The sequence below is a fragment of the Aspergillus versicolor genome (assembly GCF_001890125.1).
Source record: "Aspergillus versicolor CBS 583.65 unplaced genomic scaffold ASPVEscaffold_4, whole genome shotgun sequence".
NCBI classification, from domain to species: domain Eukaryota; kingdom Fungi; phylum Ascomycota; class Eurotiomycetes; order Eurotiales; family Aspergillaceae; genus Aspergillus; species Aspergillus versicolor.
Window position 1 is genome coordinate 1,389,671 of NW_024467527.1, and position 19,899 is coordinate 1,409,569.

Here is a 19,899-nt window from a genome sequence, read left to right on the forward strand (position 1 = left end):
AGCGGGCAAAAAGATTTATAAAAATATCCCGGCGGTACGTTTATCCGAGCAAATATATGCGGAGAACCATCCACTTCCTTGCCATCATCAATTGTCAAAATATTAAGTATTTAATATATGGAAATAATCTCTGACGGATTAAAGAATTGTCTAAGATCTCTCAATCGAAAAATAATTAACGTAAAAATTTTTGGGGACCCAGAAAAGTTGATTATTTCGATATTGCAAACATGCATATATATATTGTCCTGGTATCTTAAAATCTCAATGTTAATATGCCCATTCCAAAAGCCCGAAAGCTGACCCTATACGCCAATTACGCCTTGCGTGCTATGTCTGAGTTCATCCGATACGCATTAGATAAAAGAATTAAACAGCGCTGACCATTTCGTTCCGTTCCATCAGTTCCTCATGCGCAGCTGTAAAGTCATCTTCGCCAATCTCGCTGGTTTCATCCCAGAACTTTCGGTGTTCATCAGTGTCATCTCCTCGAACAGTCCACATACTCTCTCGTAGCCGTTTGTTGCGCTCGCGATCTTCCTCGATCCGTTGCTCGATCTGCCTTTTGTCCACACGAATGCCGTTGGCTTTAGAGCCGCGCGGTGTCCCAGCCTTCGACTTTGAACCAGCTTCCTCTTCCTCTTCAGCCTCCAAGTCAAGGTGCGCCGGGTGCGTTTCTCGCTCTTTCAGAGCTGCGTCAAACTCGGCTACCGTTTCGGCAGAGAGTACCTCTTTGTTCTGAAGACCATTCAGGACTCGTCGAACGTGCTTTACATTCGCAGCGCCCGACCCGTCTGCTGGTGCAACAGAGTCCACGACTCGGAATATATCTCGTTGGATCATGCGGACGTACTGGATATGGTTTTCCTTAGTAGCCATTTCGCAGAATTGTTCGATGAAGTATAGAATGTTGGCCCTGTTGTTCATATTATTCTATGAAAAAGTTCAAGTTAATTTCAGCTTGAACATGTATATGTTTCTAAGACGGAGGAGAACCCACTCTTTCAAGTTGCTCTAGAATACATGAGTGTAGATCTTCGTCCATATCGCGGTACTTGAGCGCATAATGTGCGGCTTTTTGTGATGAGGTGACGGATGCATTCAAGTGCTGCAGTTGCGCTGTGAAGCGCATGCGCACTTCAAACGGGTCTGCCATCATTATGCTAGACTATAGTAGTATGCCTCTGAGATTAAAAATGTAATGAGGACGAGAGATGGGCTGGTCTCTGAAACGAATACGTTGGGCGGTCAATAAATGCCGGCAGAATATGTGGGGACTGTAGCCCAGAGGCGGCATGTACCTATCTATGTACATGAGAAGGGAAGGATGGGTAGACCTCAGCTATCGACCGGGGTAGCTAACACGAGGCAAAGAAAGCATTGCAAATCATTAAGGCTATATGATTTGGAGTAATAATCGGGTTTAACGGAAGGTCTGTCTATCCAACCAAGGAAGTAGATTCGTGTCTATGTAGTCGAGATCCAAAATCGCCCGCAATGGTTCCCGTCCCAACTATAGAAAAAAAAAAAACATCATTAAAAGGCTGCTTGATAATTCAAAGAGATGGTCGTCGATCTAATGGAGTCAGTGGAGGGACATTGCTGGGTTCTTGGTCGTTTGCAAGTAGCCCAACATCTTCATCCGTGTCGTCTTCACCACGGGGACCATCACTCGTCCACTCGCTCCGATGGGATGTAGGATTGTTAATAACAGACCAAACATCCTTCTTCGTTAGTAGTCCCTGCAGAATTCCTTTATTCACAAATAAAACGTAGCGGAGCCCGAGCCTTTGGAACATCCGCAGCACGATGAGAAAGGTTGTCCCACTATTGAGTGTTATAGGGGTTTGATCCATCCAAGGTCGAAGGTCGAGGGTATCCATTGGATCCGCGAATGGCTGATGCGCGAAGAACGTCTGGGTCGTACTGGGCAGTGCACCTCCAGATGGAGATACTGGGTTCTTTAACGCGAAAGAGAGCTCATTGCGTGAGATGTACCCAAGAAGAACGGGGCTGGATATCTCTGTAACCACTGGAAATCCTCGATATGAGGTCGTCTGGAGAAGGTTGCGCAGCGATCCGATTGTATGGCCGACAGCTGCAAGGACTGTTATATCGTCTGCATTCGTCATGACTCTATGAGCGGGCACATCGGGAGGTGTGGAATCTTCGCGATGGTCGAGGAAAGGATACTCATTGAGATGTATCCATGACTCATAGATGCCTCGCTTCCCGAATATATCTCCACACCACTTGGACAGCATGACTGCAATCATGATCGGGATGACATAGGTGAGTGCGCCCGTAAGCTCAAACATGATGGCGACGATGGATACGGTCATCCTTGTGGCACCGCCAAGGGCTGAAGCTGCACCGACAATTGCATAGAGGCCCGGAGTCACACAAGGGACATCGGGCTCACAGTTACCAAATAGGAAGAAGCCAGGGTAAGTGTCTTGCCATATCTTGAAAGTCGTGCCAAGAGCACGCCCATATAGAGCCCCTATGGCGAAAGATGGGAGGATGATGCCAGCGGGAATGTCCAGACCAAATGTCATGGTTGTGAGAAAAAAGCCAAGAACCGCAGCGACCAGCAGAAACGCTACCGTACTGGCTGATGCTGCTCCGGTTTTGCATAGACCAAAAGGATCAGGAGTCTCCGCGCTGCACTCGGCGAACAGGGAATGAACAAGCTCTGAATTTTGCGCTCGCATGAAAATGTTGGGGAAGTTTATCAAGGCGCTGAGAAGGGCTACGATCACAACTTCGATGATCGGGCGGGAGAAACCCCGAGTTCGTCGCCAATTCGCGATCTTCATATTCAACCGGATGAGAAATGCCCCATAAAGACCGCCCACAATACCAAGGATAATGAACGGAATCATTTCGAAGCGATGCCATCCTCTGGTATACTTGACCTCGTAAAGAACGATATTTCCTGTGCGGAAAGGGTTTAAAGCCTGTAAGGTGACGGCTGCCACCATGGCACACACAAAGCTTTGCCACATCGCTTTATCAGGAAAATAGTATGACAGTTGCTAAAGTCCCATATTAGCTAAATGTCAACACAATTCCAAGGCCGCTAATACCTCTAAGCTGAATAGTACACCGCCAATAGGTGCTCCGAATGCAACGGAAATACCTGCCGCAGCTGCCGCAGAGAGAACCTCTCGTTTTCTCGCTACATATGTTAGCTGTCATTCGTGAAGATTAGCAGGACTATAGAATATATACCTTCATTACTGTTAAGGCTATCGAAGCCTTTCATTATGACACTGGCGCAGCAACATGCTACGTGAACAAGTGGCCCTTCTTTACCCAGCCACATACCAGATGCGACAGATAAACACTTCAAGGCGGTTAGCTGCAGTGCCCTTTGTACAAGGAAGACAACATACCAGACCCAGTGACTTGATTGCAAGGGTCCAAGGTCCCATGAAGTGCCTTATTATAAAGCCACCTAAGACAGTCTTTATTTCGGGAATTCCACTGTGCCTTGCGTATATGGCATAGTTCCTGACTAGCACACAAGCGCAAACAGCAAAAAATACCTAGCTATTGTATTAGATATGGGCTGTAAGCGAAGAATGGAGGAAGCACCAACAGAGTAAAGTATATAAAAAATATACTCGACGGCAAAAGCTCCACCGGCAGAAGTAGCCCCGACAGCCTTCCCCCAAGGGGCCCAATCCACGCATTTTGAAGGGTCTTATATAAGGAAGTGAGTTAGAAAGTTGATCGGGGAGTCACTACTAGGAAGCTTACCTTGTTCGTGACCCCAGCAGCAAAAGCTGCGGTTTAGATAAAATTTGCCTCCTCCTGGGCCATTCTTGCAATATCCTGCTTTAATATCCCCCAGCCAATCGCTGACAACATCAATAAACGCAGCAATAATTCCAACTGATATTCCTGTAGCGACCAGGACCAACCAAACATTACTCGCATCGTAAAGCTTGTGGGCGTATCCTAGCACTCCCTGCCCACTAGCTGAAAGTAGCCGCACCCTTTGACGTTCTTTGGTATACTCAAAAATCCAATCGATAGCCGTAAAATCATCATAACCAACCCGTCTTCCAGGACCTTCAACATACCAATCTAACAGCCCACCCTCTTTTTGGGTATTATAGAGTCCATTCCCCTGAAAGCTATCGTCAGCTGGTTGCAAATCGTTTTCTGTTGATCGTCCATCTCTAGATGTTGTACGGTCAAAATTAATGTTTCTGTTGGAGTCCCCCGAAAAGATGTTGGATAGACTTGAGATGCTAAGCCCGGATCGCTGCTTTTGTTTGCGCTTGAAGGAGATACTATACAAACCGAAGATTAGATTGATGTCAGATAATACAAGGAATTTATCCCTTACGGTTCCCGAAGATCGTCAGTCAAAGGATCGTTCGAATTTTGTGTATACCGCGAAAGGCTGCTTGCGCGAAGCCGCGGGAGTTGGAGATTGTTGTTCCTTAACCCGGTGGAGGGCTGTTGTTCCTCATAGTCCGGTTCAGAATCCATTATAGATATGGCAGATCATATAGACATGCCGTGACATATGGAAAAAAAGATAATCATGGCCTCCTTGTCGCTTGAGACACCTCACTTCCGTGCATCTCTCCTGGGTACGTACTTCGATAATGAACGATCGGAGCTGCGGCGGGCCTCCGTGCTTAGGTAAGGGCGGTGAGGATGGTTGTGTGGGGACCTGCCACTAAATATCGGCAGAAAAAAGATAGGAAAAAAGTATTGCGATATGCACTTTCTTTTCTCCTCCACTCACTTAAAGAGTTCCTTGCGTGGTTGGACTCAGGATGGGCGCCAGTCCTGCCTACGAGGGGACTCTAAACGAGTCCCAACTTCTTGAACAGCTACCGGATGAGATTGCAGCCCTCCTCCGCACCGCTTCCGGGACTCAGTACCTAAATGCGCTTGCAGTCGGCGCATTGAGACGAGGGTATACGGAGAAATTTTTCTATTTATACGAACCGATATTCGTTGATCTGGCTGCACGCTGGATTCTCCCAGAATCTGGTGTTGATCAAGTCGAAGTTGTCTCTGCATTCGCACGAATACTGCCGCTCGCACCACACCTACGATCTTTCGCAAGCCAATATGCCGTGTCTCGGGCTGGCCCTCTGTCGGCTCTGGCTGCATCTAATGCCTTGACTAATTTGCAAATAGACGACTCCACGATACACACATTACTATTGGCTATTTTCCGCCTTCTTTCTTTCGACCTCGAAGCATTTTCACCTGCCATCGCGCCGTCGCAATTGCAAGCCCTTTTTCGACATGATCACCAAGTAATCCGATATCTAGCGGTACGATGTTTCTGTCTCTATATGCGTGCAGCCGATGCTTCAACAGAGAGGATTCTGCGGACACACTGTGGAGATGATACGGTAGAGGGAGATTGGGAAGGAATCTCAATCGACTATCGTTGCCTCGGGCTGTGGGAAGAGCGTCGATGGGTTGCTGTAGAAAGCCAACTCACTTCTACAAGGGATACAAGGCTACGCTCCGAGGAAATTAAACATGTGGAGCAATTGCGAGACTATCTTACTAGTCGAACCGCGGAAGTTTGTGGCGTGTTGATTCCACGACAAACCGACATATCACCCAAGCCATCCTTGATTGTGAAAACTCCAACAGCCGTGGATAATCTACGACGAATAGCCAGCTCTTTAACCAGACCCCAGCCAATTCTCTTAGTTGGGTTGCCGAATTCGGGAAAGACATGCTTGATAAACGATGTTGCAAGCACCATGGGCCAGTCAGAATCCATGGTAACACTTCACTTGAACGAGCAGACGGATGCGAAAAGTCTCCTCGGGATGTACTCAACATCACCGACTACCGGGAGCTTTGCCTGGCAACCTGGCGTCTTGACGAAGGCTGCAAGAGAGGGACGATGGATATTGATTGAAGACCTAGATCGCGCCCCTTCTGAAGTCATTGGCCTCATTCTTCCCATAATAGAGAAGGGTGAACTGACAATAGCTAGCAGAAGGGAGCGTATCAAGTGTGCTGAAGGCTTCAAAATCATCGCAACCATGAAATCGTCGTACAACATCGCCGGCGAGGAAATTGCCCCGAGCACAGCCATTCTTGGAAGCAGACTTTGGAACAGGGTGCAAGTGGATCCGCTAACAATAGACGAGGTTCAAGAAGTGATTGCACAAAAGTTCCCTCTCCTTGAATCTCGAGTGCCTACAATTATGAACGTCTATCAAAAGCTGTGCTCGTCGTTTCATGGGAGTCTCGCAATCAAAAGCTCCCAAGGTCGTACTCCAGGCTTGCGCGATCTTATTAAACTCTGTAGCAGAATGCATAAGAGGATCCGGCGACTTGGTATGAAGACAGGATATGAAGCGACTCCTGAAGGAACCGATGACGATATCTTTCTCGACATCGTGGACATATTCCTCAAATATATACCCGACTCGACATTGTCAGAGTCATTGGCCTTGAAGGTTGCAGAAGCCCTCCAGGTTTCGCCCCAGCGTGCAGGTTTTTGTCTACATGAGCGAACACCAGCGCTATTGGATCAGGGCAATAGTCTTGTACTTGGAAGAGAGGTTTGCCGTAAGGTCAAGGTACCGAGCGGTTCTGCATCTAAGTTAGCAGCTGCTTCGTCTCGCTTTGCTACCACAAGGGCCGCTCTAAAGTTAATGGAACAAGTTGCAGCCTCTGTCGAGATGGCAGAGCCGGTTCTTCTTGTTGGAGAGACGGGTATCGGCAAAACGACTGTGATACAACACCTGGCAACCTTGATGCGGCAGAAGCTCACGGTAGTCAACTTATCCCAGCAAAGCGAGAGCACTGATCTGCTGGGCGGCTTCAAACCTGTCAACATTCGTACAATGGCGATTCCCATGTTTGACGAGTTCAATTCCTTGTTTGAATTAACATTCTCTGCGAAAAAGAACCAGAAGTTTCTGACTTCGATTGCGAAGAATGTTGCAAACGGGAACTGGGCACGTTTGGTAAATCATTGGCATGAAGCTGTTCGGCTGGCAGATGGCGTCTTCAACTCAGGAAATGGTCCTTCCCAGCCCGGAGAAGGAGAGCAACCCACCAAGAGAAGGAAGCTGGATTCGCCGAAATATCAATTTCTACGACAGAGATGGGAAAGATTTGCAGCTCAACTTAATGATTTCGAAGCGCAAGTTTCCCAGGGCGATGCTAAATTTGCGTTTGCTTTTGTTCAGGGAAAGATTGTTCGCGCCTTGCGGAATGGGGAATGGGTGCTTCTTGATGAGGTTAACCTAGCTTCGCCCGATACTCTTGAAAATATCGCAAGTCTTTTACACCATGGCAGCGAGGGCTCACCCTCTGTTTTACTTTCCGAAGCCGGTGATGTGGAACGTGTATTTGGACACCCTGATTTCCGGATATTCGGTGCCATGAACCCTGCGACAGATGCTGGCAAAAAGGACCTTCCACCAGGACTTCGTTCACGATTCACAGAACTATATGTGCAGTCGCCCGATAATGAGCTGGATGACCTCTTGTCTTTGATCCAGAAGTACCTCGGGGATTTAACTTTGAGTGATTCTAGGGCTGTGCCAGATCTTGCCCAACTTTACATGGAGGCCAAAAGACTCAGTAACGAGAACAAACTCACGGATGGAGCCGGACAACGACCGCACTTTAGCATTCGAACGCTTGTTCGTACTCTCATCTATGCCTCAGATCATGCGCAAATTTATGGATTGCGCCGAGCAATATATGAAGGCTTCTCGATGAGTTTCCTGACAATTTTGAGCCAAGAATCGGAGCGGATGTTGATGCCACTGCTTGAAAAGTACATTTTCAGCAATGTGAAAAACATCAAGGCGTTGCTGGGGCAGATCCCCAGACCTCCTAATGATGGCAAAGAATATGTACAATTCAAACACTATTGGATGCGAAAGGGGCACTTGACACCTGAAGAACAACCCCATTATATCATAACACCTTTCATCGAAAAGAACCTGAAGAATCTTGTGAGAGCGAGCTCCATCCGTCGATTTCCAGTCCTGCTTCAAGGCCCAACCTCTGCTGGGAAGACGAGTATGATCGAGTATCTTGCAAAAGTCTCTGGGAATAAATTCGTTCGCATCAATAACCATGAACATACCGATCTCCAAGAGTATCTCGGGTCTTATGTATCCGACGATGACGGCACTCTTCGTTATCAGGAAGGCGTTTTGGTAGAGGCTTTAAGAAACGGGTACTGGATTGTTCTGGATGAACTCAATTTGGCGCCATCGGACGTATTGGAGGCACTCAATCGGCTGCTGGATGATAACCGGGAACTGTTCATACCAGAGACGCAAGAAGTCGTCCACCCTCACCAGAATTTCATGCTATTTGCGACGCAGAACCCAGCAGGCCTTTATGGTGGCCGAAAAGTATTGTCTCGCGCTTTCCGGAATCGTTTCCTAGAATTGCATTTTGATGACATACCGGAAAGTGAACTTGAATACATTCTCAAAGAAAGATCACAAATTGCGCCATCATTTTGTACCCGGATAGTGTCTGTTTATCGGAAACTCTCACTATTGCGCCAGGCGAACCGACTATTCGAGCAGAAAAACAGTTTTGCCACCCTTCGTGACCTCTTTCGGTGGGCACTTCGGAATGCAGACGATCGAGAGCAGCTGGCTATAAATGGTTTCATGCTTCTTGCAGAGAGGGTGAGAAACCCCCAGGAGCGCGCAGCTGTGAAAGGCGTGATTGAAGAGGTCATGAGGGTCACCATCGATGAAGACACCCTCTACAGTGTTTCAGCAATGGACAAGCGTGCACCCAGCTTACGGCAATTAACACCTGGCATCGTGTGGACAAGGGCAATGAGGAGACTCTTTATGCTAGTTTCCACGGCCCTTGAAAACAACGAGCCCGTTTTACTTGTAGGTGAAACAGGTTGCGGAAAGACTCAGCTTTGCCAGGCAGTCTCCGATGCCTACAAAAGACAGCTTCATATCGTCAACGCGCATGTGAATCTGGAAACTGGTGACCTTATCGGAGCCCAACGACCGGTCAGAAACAGATCGGCAATTGAAGACACCCTGCGCAACGATTTGCGAAACTTGTTGGGGGACGAAACGAAGTCATTCGAAGAGCTAAGGCAAGTCTTCGGTACTCTCAGTGCTGAGCAGCGGCAAGCATGCGACCCCGATCTGCTTGGGCGAATTGAAAAGAACATCGCTCGTCTCAATGCACTGTTTGAATGGACAGACGGGAGTTTGATCACCGCCATGAAAACGGGCCAATTCTTCCTTTTGGATGAAATTTCTCTAGCGGACGACTCAGTGTTGGAGCGGCTCAACAGTGTACTTGAGCCCCATAGGTCGATACTCCTGGCGGAAAAGGGGCCCGTTGACTCTATGGTGGTGGCAGACAGTGGTTTCCAGTTCCTTTCAACTATGAACCCTGGCGGAGACTACGGCAAGCGAGAACTTTCTGCTGCCCTCCGAAATCGAATGACAGAGATTTGGGCCCCCCAGCTGTCGGAAGATGAGGATATTCTCCCTATTCTTCAGATGAGACTACAGCCGCAGTCAGAGCATGTTCCTCGGGAAATGTTACAGTTTGCGAAATGGTTCAAACGAACTTTCCAAGGCTCCTCGAGCAATTCTTTGTCTATTCGTGATCTCTTGGCCTGGGTTGATTTTGTCAACAAATGCCAAGGTTCTGAACTTATGTTTGCCATTATTCAAGGAGCCGCAATGGTATTCATCGATACATTGGGCGCAAACCCGGCCGCAATGCTTGCGACTACGTTACATAACCTCGAGGGAAACCGACAACTATGTTTGGACAAACTGCAGGAGCTTTTTGGTGTCGATGCGTCGAATATCTACCTGCAAAAGTCCATTATTGATGTTCACGACGGGGCCTTGCGCGTGGGTCCTTTCGATCTCACCATACAGGGTGATGCCCAGCCCGACGCACAATTCATAATGGATGCTCCCACAACCATTGCTAATTCGGTACGGATCGCCCGCGGTCTGCAATTAACGAAGCCCATTCTCCTCGAAGGAAGCCCTGGTGTGGGTAAAACTACTTTGGTCACTGCCCTTGCTCGAGCTCTCGGGAAACCCCTTACGCGAATCAACCTGTCCGAGCAAACAGATCTCACAGACTTATTTGGGTCCGATGTGCCTGTGGAAGGCGGTGATGTTGGTCAGTTTACATGGCGAGATGCACCCTTTCTTCAAGCAATGCAGCGCGGTGACTGGGTTCTCTTGGATGAGATGAACTTGGCCTCTCAGTCTGTCCTCGAAGGTCTCAACGCCTGTCTAGACCATCGCCAGATGGTCTATATTGCGGAGCTTGACCAGACTTTTAAACGCCACCCCAACTTCGTCCTCTTCGCAGCACAAAATCCGCACCATCAAGGTGGCGGTAGAAAGGGCCTGCCTGCTTCATTTGTTAACCGGTTTACCGTGGTGTACGCGGACAGTTTCACCGACACGGATTTAAAACGTATTTGCGCCAAACTTTTCCCTGGTAGTCCCACCACGCAAACCGAACGCCTGGTTGATTTCGTGTCCTTGCTGAACACTGCAATCGTTCAGGAAAGGAGGTTAGGTGTTCTGGGAGGTCCTTGGGAGGTCAATCTGCGCGACATTCAAAGATGGCTCCAACTTGCAGATCGTGGAACGCTCCAAATCGATACAAAGAATTTCCTAGACGTTATCATCTCTCAACGATTCAGGTCTGAAGAGGATCGAGAGCATGTCTGCCGTATTTACGAGCGTATTTTCGACGGTGCTTGGACAACGGCCAAGAGTTACTACCATAACATGACCCCAGAATGTATGCAAGTTGGTCTTGGAGTGATGCGGAGGGATGTAATGCTGCAAGAAACGCCTAATCCTCATCTCAAAATGCTCCCGAGGGATCTTTCTATCTTGGAGTCTCTCATGCTTTGCATCGAACAGTCATGGCCTAGTATCTTAGTGGGGGCATCAGGCTGTGGCAAGACAACACTGATAAGGAAGCTTGCTGCTATCAATGGTGCTAATTTGGTTGAGCTAGCCTTGAGCGCTGATACCGATACAATGGACCTTGTTGGAGGCTTTGAGCAGATTGACCACAATCGAGAAGCATCGTCCCTTGTACAGGATATCTTGATTTTCGTGCGACGACACATTCTCGCCAATTATCCATCTGAGATCTCTCATGAAGAAGCCTCAACTTTCGTGGGGCTCTACGAGCACCTGAGTCGTGATGCATCTCTAGACCTAGTATGCAGGTTGTTGGAGAAGGTATACCAACTCTATCCCAGGCCTTCAGTGGTGCAGTTACTTGAGCGATCACGGACTCTACTCCAGGTTTCGAAGGAGTCGGAGAATCTCAAAGTCGGCTTTGAGTGGACTGAGGGTGTGTTGACACAAGCCGTCCAGAAGGGAGATTGGGTTGTCCTTGACAATGCCAACCTCTGTAACCCTTCTGTTCTCGACAGGCTAAACTCCTTGACCGAACCAAATGGTGCCCTCATACTCAATGAGCAGCGCACTGAAAGTGGGAACGCCAGGGTTATTACACCCCATCCAAACTTTAGACTTTTCTTGACGATGGATTCTCGGAACGGAGAGCTCTCTCGCGCAATGCGAAATCGGTGTGTTGAGATATGTATTCTACCTCGGGAAGACGACACTTTCACCTATTCCGCCACGCCAACCTATACTAGCCAATCTTGCCTATACCGTCTCCGCTCTCTTTGGGATCCCAGTTCTGAGGATGTGGCAGGGCCATCGTACGAGATTCGCCTCGACCACCTATCGATATCGGACCTAGCTTATCTCCAGCGATCACAACATCTTGTCTCACCTCATTTGCCTGGTATACAGGCCGACCAATTCTCGAGGCTCCTGGATAGTTACGTCTCCGTCATACACGATAACCAGTTTTGCCTACTGTTTGATGCTTTTAAGAAGTCCGTCAACTTAGGGGATGTTGCCTTCGCAATCCAGGGTCATTTGCAGCCTCTTCACCCTCTAGTCAATGAGCCGCTGGCCCTGGTTTTGGAACGTGACCTGCCATTAGGCTCCATTGTTCTGCTGGCGAATCTGCAAGAATCCAAGCTTGACCTACATAACATCAAACAAACCTTACTCCTCGCAGATGAATCTAGCAAGTCTCTTAAACCGAGCCAGATGAGTCGGTTACAACGATCTCTAGCCGCGAAACGCATACCTTCCCTGATGAAGGATTCAACACAGCCAGTTGCACGCTTTTTATCGCATTGTAGGCAACTCGTATATGAGTTTATCCAATGTCTGGATAGTGACTTCCTGCAACAACATGATCCGATTCCTTCTATCCGTGCAATTATCAGCTTCTGCACAGATATTCTGAGAATCACAACAAGTGGCGAAGTCAACGAAGGCGAATTTCTGGTTTATCTCCAGATTGGCAAGTCACTGTGTGCATCAATACTCGATCTTGGTGCTGGTTTTAATCCGTTGGCCTCTGCTCTATCACAAGCGCTTGAACGTTTCCACGAAAACTGGGCCCTTAATACAGGACTTGGCATGCAAAAGCTTTGGGAATCATGGAGGCCTGCGACAGCTTCAACCCATGCCCAGCTGACATCCATATTGGATCTGGAAAAGGTAGCATCCGAGTTTATGCACGTCGCTAACCGGACACGTCTTGATTTGTCCCAGCTGAGCCAAGTGCGGAATTCCCTTGTTGAAACACAGAAGTCTATACTTTTGCAAGGGGCCGATGAAGGAAATCTCATCCAAAACCTCAGACAGACAGTGCTGGGCTTGGCAAGCGTGGTCCAAGACTCTGAGTTGGCACCAAGCCCCTACTTCTCGAACGAGTTTGAGGTTCTATGTCAATACCATGACATTTCCGCTTTAACCGAGAGTTCCCCGGCGTCTCAGAGTGCCCTCCAGTCCGTTATGGCTTTACTCGCTGGTCGCCCAGCTCAGCCTTTGAACTCTTCGAATTTACAAAGCAGGGTTCCCGATATCCTCCACCGGCTGTCACTTTTCTCGGGATACCAACGGTCTTCCGGATCTGGAACCGCAGTTAATGGCACAGTATCTCTTTCATTGCTTCACAAATTAGCTTTTGTCGATCGCGTCAGTCTAGGCCAGATGGATGCCCTAGAAATCGAGAAACAAACCCTTTCTCAAGCTTTGGCTCTGACAAGTCGAGAAATTGCTCTGGATCAGCTCAAGCTCCTTAGGCAGGCGCTTTTACAGCTTACTGCGGAGTTTGTCGATGTTCACCGAGAATTCTTCAATCCGCAGTCATTTGAACAGCTGGTTACCCTCCTACGTTTGGCAGGGAAACGAGGCTTACCACCTAGCTTGCTCTCACTCAATATCCGCTTAGCGCGCAACCTACCGACCAACCATTATTTTAGAGCAATTGCGGATAAGGCGCTTCCCAAGCTTGTTACAGCCTTACTGACTAGATCTACGGGCGAGGATGCTGCACAAGATACCGCAAGTGCGTTGGTGCAACTAGCAGTTATTCTTCTATGGCTATTTGTTCCGGACAAGCCATTTGATCCGTCCTTGAGCCTTGTCGTCGCAAGAGAACGACATCATCACCGTGTTGCCGAACTAAGCGCAAAGACTGATGCTATTGTACTGTTTGAGAAAGTATTTTCTGGGCAGTCCACCAACATTAGGAAGGAACTCGTGCAAAAGGAATTGCGCAGCCTGGGTGCAGCTCCTCCACCCTCATCTGTCACTCGTCCAACAACTTCGGAAATCGGCACTCTCCATGGTGAATTCTCAAGCATCATAAAATCGGTTCTCCTTCGAAACCCCGAGAAACTGATTAACACGACTAAGAAGGGACCCGAGAACAAGCGCATGAGGGAGTTACTGCGTGACAATATTCAGCAGTTAAGTAGGCGTCTGAGCACCAATTACAGATCATACGACGACATCACAACTCTTGTCGTTCGCTTCCTACACGTACTAGACCTTGGTCTCTCTCTTGGCTCTTCCCCTGATCATGAATCCCGTGAGACAGATCTTGCACGGGTTATTTGCCAGAGCACGCCGTTCCTTGGGGCTTCCGGGCGACTACATGTATCAGACGATGATCCTGTCGCACACGACGCAAAACACGCGACCGACTTATGGTTCCACGAGCTATCGTCTCTTAGAGTAGCTGAAACCATGGAGCCCGGACTTCTTGCCACAAGGGGTGGACGAGAGTCCCTTTTCCGAATTGTCGAGCAATTCTACGTGCTCTGGAAGGCAAAGTTGAAGGAGGACCAGGAAGAACACGCTCGCAAAACCGAGATGTATCATTTCAAAGGCTCTTGGGAGGATAGCGAGGAGGTCGATGCGAACGAGTTGAACCAGCTTTTCCCGACATACGAGGACGGGTCCGACCAAAATACAATTCCATCAACAGCGGCTGATCCCAAAGCTATTTCGGTTCGCCTTACCGACCTTCATGCAAAGTTGTTCCAGTCTGCGGATAGCGGGACGGTGCTACTCAATTATGTCAAACAGTCTGCTGCGCTGCTGGGATCAATCTGGCCGGAAAGCAGTGATTCGCCCTTGTCACATCTCCCTCCTAAAGAGCAGGTCTCGGCTATCTTCTTGCTTCTAGAAGATGATCTTGTTAAGAGGGCTACTACTTCGACAAGCGGTTACAACTTTTACAAGGACCGAAACTTGGCTGAAGCCAAGAAACTCCTGTCTCTGACGCGTTCTATCCAATCTCGGTTCACACAAATACAGAATGCTTGGCCCGACCACGCAGTGCCCGGTGATGTGATCTTGTTTTGCAGGGAGATTTATCAGTTCAAGCATGCAGAGCCCGTCGCGAAGTTTCTGACAAAAGTTGAGAAGCTTCATTCCCTTGTCCATGAATGGCAGCTTGTAGCGAGCCGAGAGTACTCAGCAGCGTCTTACTACGACGAGCTTACGAACTTGATAATATCCTGGCGGCGTCTGGAGCTATCAACTTGGGCAAAGCTCCTGGATCTAGAAAAAGAAAAATGTGACCAGGACGTGAGTTCGTGGTGGTTTATCGCTTTTGAGGCCCTCATCCGAGGGCCTATTCAAATCGCAAAGTCAGGGCAAACAGACCTATACGACCATGTGCAAGAGGTGGTTGGTACATTGGAACAATTCATTCACTCAACTACGCTAGGGCAGTATAGCGAGCGCCTCCGGCTCATCAAGAACTTCCGATCTCTCCTCCTGCTTTATGTCACAGATTATCCATCGCTGAAGCAGCTTGTGTCTGCATTTGACAATTTCCTTCAATACTATGCCGAGTTTGAGCCTGCGGTGAATAAATTGCTGATCGACAAGCGTTCTACTCTCGAAAAAGACATCAAAGAGCAGATACAGCTTGCAAGCTGGAAGGACACCAATATTGTTGCTCTTAGAGAGAGTGCTCGGCGATCACACGTGAAGTTGTTCAAGCTCGTCCGCAAATATCGCGAGATATTGAGTCTCCCCGTTGAACAGATCCTAAGTCAGGATATGCCTGAAAGGGACGACGATGTGATCTTTAGCGGCCGCAAGCCGACTGCCTCTTCTGCATATCTTCCCGAAGCCCTCACCATATGCGAGAAAGGTAAGGTCTGGTCTACTCGGCCACCTCGATTCACAAACCCGGACGGAACAGTCAAGAGTATGCTGAGCATGTACCTCTCAATTCCGGATGAATTCGATATCGGCAACGAACTGGGCGGTTTTGTTCAATTTTTCCTGGAGAGTATTAAGGAATACAGAACACAGACGCCAAAGGTTCTAACAGAGGAGAACAAAGCCGATGTTCAGCACCTTAAAGGCCAGAAACGTCGTTTCTATGCGGACACTCTGCGACAACTTCTGGAGATGGGTGTCAAGCGCAACGCTGGTACCGACTTGATAGAATCACAGGCGACCGTTGCTAAGGTGCTTGCTACCAGTCCATCTCTTCCAGCCAATTCTGAAGTCACGCAACTGATCGAGAGTTGCGACGCCTACTTCCACCGGCTTCTAGACTTACTTCCCCGTGCACGCCAAGCATCGCGGAGCTACTCCGAGGAACTTAGCAATGTGGAGGTGTCAAGGAGTCTGGGTTCCATGGAGCAACTCTTGTTTATGATAAGAAAACAGAGAGCCGCTCTCTCCCCTGCCCTGTCAGACTTGGGAATACTCCAGTCCACTCTCGTTAAGGTCTCAAACCTATGGAAATCAGGAGCGTCCTCAATTGTTCGGTCCGATATCGAGCTCCCGAGCGGAAAGAAAGAAATCACAACGGCAGTTGCATGGCTCGCTCCAACTCTCGGACTTGCCTCAACAATCGTGGAGTTACATTCGAAATTCTCTGAAGTTGTGTCATCGAATATATTCACTGGCTTGCGAGCATGGAAAGACACGTTCGAACGACTAAGACAATCCATTAAACATCTTCCCGACTTGCCGAGTGGACTTACTTCGAAACTTCACCAGCATACTATTGACGAATCCGCATCCTCCCTGAGCCAATTGAGGACTGATATCGCGAAATGGGTTCGAGAGCGCCCTGATCTTACCTTTGTCCTGGACCAACTTCTACCTTGGACTAAACTCAAGGTAGAATCCACAGAATCCGCGAAGGACACGGACGTTCTAGCCGTAGAAGATTTTGATTGCAGTCTTACTTCAGCCACGGACAAAATTCTTGTCAGTCTTCAAAAACTCAAGGAGGTGCCTGCCTTGATTACATCAACCGGATCCCTTTCCCGAAGCGACGAATTTTTCACCAAAGCCATCAAGTCTACACATTTGTCTGATATCACAAATGCCCTTAATGATGTCCTCGAAACACTACGCCGAGTTCAGCAACAATCAGATATGGGCATTCCGTTGGCAGTCGCCTTACTGGCAAGCCTGTTGCCCATCATGAACAAATATTACGATATAAGTCAAGACATTGTTGGCCGCTTTCTAAAAGTGCATCGAGAGACCTGCAAATTATCCTACATCCTCACCAAGTCATTTGTCCAAGTCTCTTCCGAAGGCTTCTGTACCCCGCATGAGGAGTCAACTGAGGAAGGGCAGGCCGGAAAGCTAGAAAGTGGAACAGGACTCGGTGAAGGAGAAGGAGCTGAGGATATCAGTAAAGATGTTGGGGATGATGAGGACCTGTCGGAGCTCGCGCAGCAGGAGCAACAAGAAGGAGCTGGAGAGGACATGGACAAGTCCAAGGACGCGGTGAACATGGACCAGGAAGATCTGAAAGGAGAAGAGGGCGAACGCGACGAAGCAGAAGACGAGGAGAAAAATGAAAGTGGCGAAGAGGACGAAGAAGGTGATATTGATGAGGAGGTTGGCAGCGTCAATGACTTGGACGCATCGGCTGTTGATGAGAAGATGTGGGACGGCGGTCATGACGAGCAGCAAAAAGAGACAGAGAACGAAGAAGGTAAAGGCGCTTCGGAGTCTGATCAACAAACGGCTGCACCAGAGCAGAAGGAGGGTGAAAAGGGCGAGGAGGGAGATAAAGAGGAAGGGGAAGGAGATGAAGAGAACGAGGAAGAGGAAGAAGCGCCCGAGGATGAAGGCGAGGCTGTTGGACGCGAAGATATGGATGTTACCGATCCCCAGGCTCAGGAGCAAGAGACACTGGATCTTCCAGAAGAGATGCAGCTTGATGGTGACGAGAAAGGAGCTGATGAAGAAGGCCTTGAGAGTGACGACGGACTCGATGATCTTCCGGATGCGCCGAATGACGAGCAAATGAACGAGATGCAGGAAGAAGGGCCAGAAGAGGAGGGCCACGGTGACCAGCCTGGAGAAGAGCAAGAAATCGACCAGGACGAGGAAGCTGAAGCCGAGGAGAATACCAATGCAGCTGAAGGCGAGGATGAGGCACAGGAGGATGGAGAGAACTCCGAGGATGCCCAGCAAGATGACTTTCTTGCTCAACGGGATGAGAATGAAGCTGCCGGAGAAGAAGTTGCTCCCAGTGAAGCTGTTAATGGCGGTCTCGGTGCCGAGCAAGACCAGAACCAGGAGAAAGGCGCATCCGGCAACGCACAACAAGAAGACGGCTCTACTGATCCTTCGGTCGAACAGAACCAGCAAACCGGTGCTGCGAAAGAAGGGGAGGAAAACCAAAGACACACAGACGAAGGAGGAGCGGACGATGTCAACCCAGAAGACCCCCAGTTACAGGCGTTCAAGAAGTTAGGTGATGTCCTTGAGCAATGGCATCGCAGACAAAAAGAAATTAAGAATGCTTCGAAGCAGGAGGAGGGTGAGGTAGACGAGCCCTTACCCCAGGACACGGAGATGGGCGATGCAGAGTTTGAGCATTTGGCAGACCAAGAGGATGTCGCTGATACCCAAGCGCTTGGTCAGGCCAACGAAGAACAAGCCAAAGCTCTGGACCAGAACAAGGGTGTAGAGTCGGATGTCAAGCCTACCGATCAAGAAATGCTGCCCGACGCCTCTGAAGAGTCTCAGGCCCTTCCAGAAAATGAATTAGAGGATACAATGCAACTAGATCATGTCGGCGCCCCTGGCGACAACCAAGCACCCGGTGCATTTATTCCGGGGGCGTCACAGACCCAGCAAACCCCGAGAGATGCGTTAGCTGAACAAGCAGAAACTGAAGAGCTAGACGAAGTCGACTCCCACCTAGCCGCCATCCATCTCTCCTCCACCCTACCTCCTCTAACTCCACGAGATGAAGCCCAACGACTATGGTCAAAGTACGAATCGGCGACAAACGATCTCTCCCTTTCATTAACCGAACAACTCCGCCTGATCCTCGCGCCAACACTCGCGACAAAGCTCCGTGGCGACTTCCGGACTGGTAAGCGTCTCAATATCAAACGTATCATACCCTACATCGCTTCCCAGTACAAGCGCGACAAGATCTGGATGCGCCGGTCCGTTCCTTCTAAGCGCAACTATCAAATCATGCTTGCGGTTGATGATAGTAAGTCCATGCTTGAGAGTGGGAGTGGCCAACTTGCATTTGAAACCCTCGCACTTGTCGCAAAGAGTCTGAGCATGCTTGAGGCGGGTGATCTGTGTGTTCTTGGTTTTGGTAGTGAAGACCACGTTCGCGTGGCCCACGACTTCGGCAAACCCTTCTCATCTGAAGCAGGCGTCCAAGTTTTCCAGAACTTCAGCTATCAGCAAACTGGGACGAATGTACGCAAGTTAATTGCCGACTCAATTGCTCTCTTCCGCGAAGCACGCTTCAAGCAATCCCCCGCTTCCGGCGGTGCTGATCTCTGGCAACTCGAGCTCATTATATCAGACGGCATTTGCGAAGATCACGAAACAATCCAGCGCCTGGTCCGTCAAGCCCAGGAAGAAAGAATTATGATCGTTTTCATAATTGTGGATGCGTTGAAGGGAAACTCCATACTGGATCTTACGCAGGCCAGTTTTGAGCCGGACACTGAGAGCGGTACTGGCGAAATGAAGTTGAAGATGAAGAGATATCTTGAAGGGTTCCCGTTTCCCTATTACCTCGTTGTGCGGGATGTAAGGGAGCTCCCGGCTGTTTTGGCTACGGCTTTAAAGCAGTGGTTTGCAGAGGTTGTGGACGTCTCTTCTTAGATTGATTGGTAGCATTGTGGCGTTTCCGTCTGTTTGTCTTTCTCATTTTTGTGGGCATATAAAAGCATGTTTTCTCTCTTGTAAATAAGCGACACAGTGTGTATAGAATTGATAGAGTGCCATTTATTGAATATTTTATGTTATTTGTTCAATTCCGAACTCACCGTCCTTCCATCCGTCCGTAACATCCACAGAATTGTCTCCTGTTATTGACAAAAACATCCAGTAGGGCAAGCAGGATAGTATACCTCCCTTCGCTCTTTCCACCCAGTTGATCCCGTGATCATATGATCACATTATCACTCTCACAACCCTATTCAATTAGCAATGTACCTGCCTAGGTATCCTACCATGCGAACCGCATGAAGTTTGG

General features: G+C 48.8%; 3 protein-coding genes across 3 annotated transcripts; 1 reads left to right on the forward strand and 2 right to left on the reverse strand.

Moving 5' to 3' along the window:
- Window positions 1-189: 189 nt before the first annotated feature.
- ASPVEDRAFT_41118 (CTD kinase subunit gamma) lies at window positions 190-1,196 on the reverse strand. Its single transcript, XM_040812273.1, has 2 exons — window positions 1,001-1,196; window positions 190-933 (listed from the first exon to the last, which is right to left on the reverse strand). The coding sequence occupies exons 1-2, from the start codon at window positions 1,157-1,159 to the stop codon at window positions 370-372; spliced, it is 723 nt and encodes a 240-aa protein (XP_040667286.1). The 5' UTR covers window positions 1,160-1,196; the 3' UTR covers window positions 190-369.
- A 360-nt stretch (window positions 1,197-1,556) lies between these two features.
- Window positions 1,557-4,506, reverse strand: ASPVEDRAFT_83056 (chloride channel protein; the record flags this gene model as incomplete). Its single annotated transcript, XM_040817306.1, has 7 exons — window positions 1,557-3,038; window positions 3,090-3,181; window positions 3,235-3,349; window positions 3,399-3,551; window positions 3,605-3,708; window positions 3,766-4,304; window positions 4,361-4,506. 7 exons carry the CDS (start codon window positions 4,504-4,506, stop codon window positions 1,557-1,559), a joined length of 2,631 nt encoding a protein of 876 aa, XP_040667287.1.
- A 293-nt stretch (window positions 4,507-4,799) lies between these two features.
- Window positions 4,800-19,526, forward strand: ASPVEDRAFT_28188 (AAA family ATPase midasin; the record flags this gene model as incomplete). Its single annotated transcript, XM_040810085.1, has 1 exon — window positions 4,800-19,526. The coding sequence occupies one exon, from the start codon at window positions 4,800-4,802 to the stop codon at window positions 19,524-19,526; it is 14,727 nt and encodes a 4,908-aa protein (XP_040667288.1).
- Window positions 19,527-19,899: the final 373 nt, after the last annotated feature.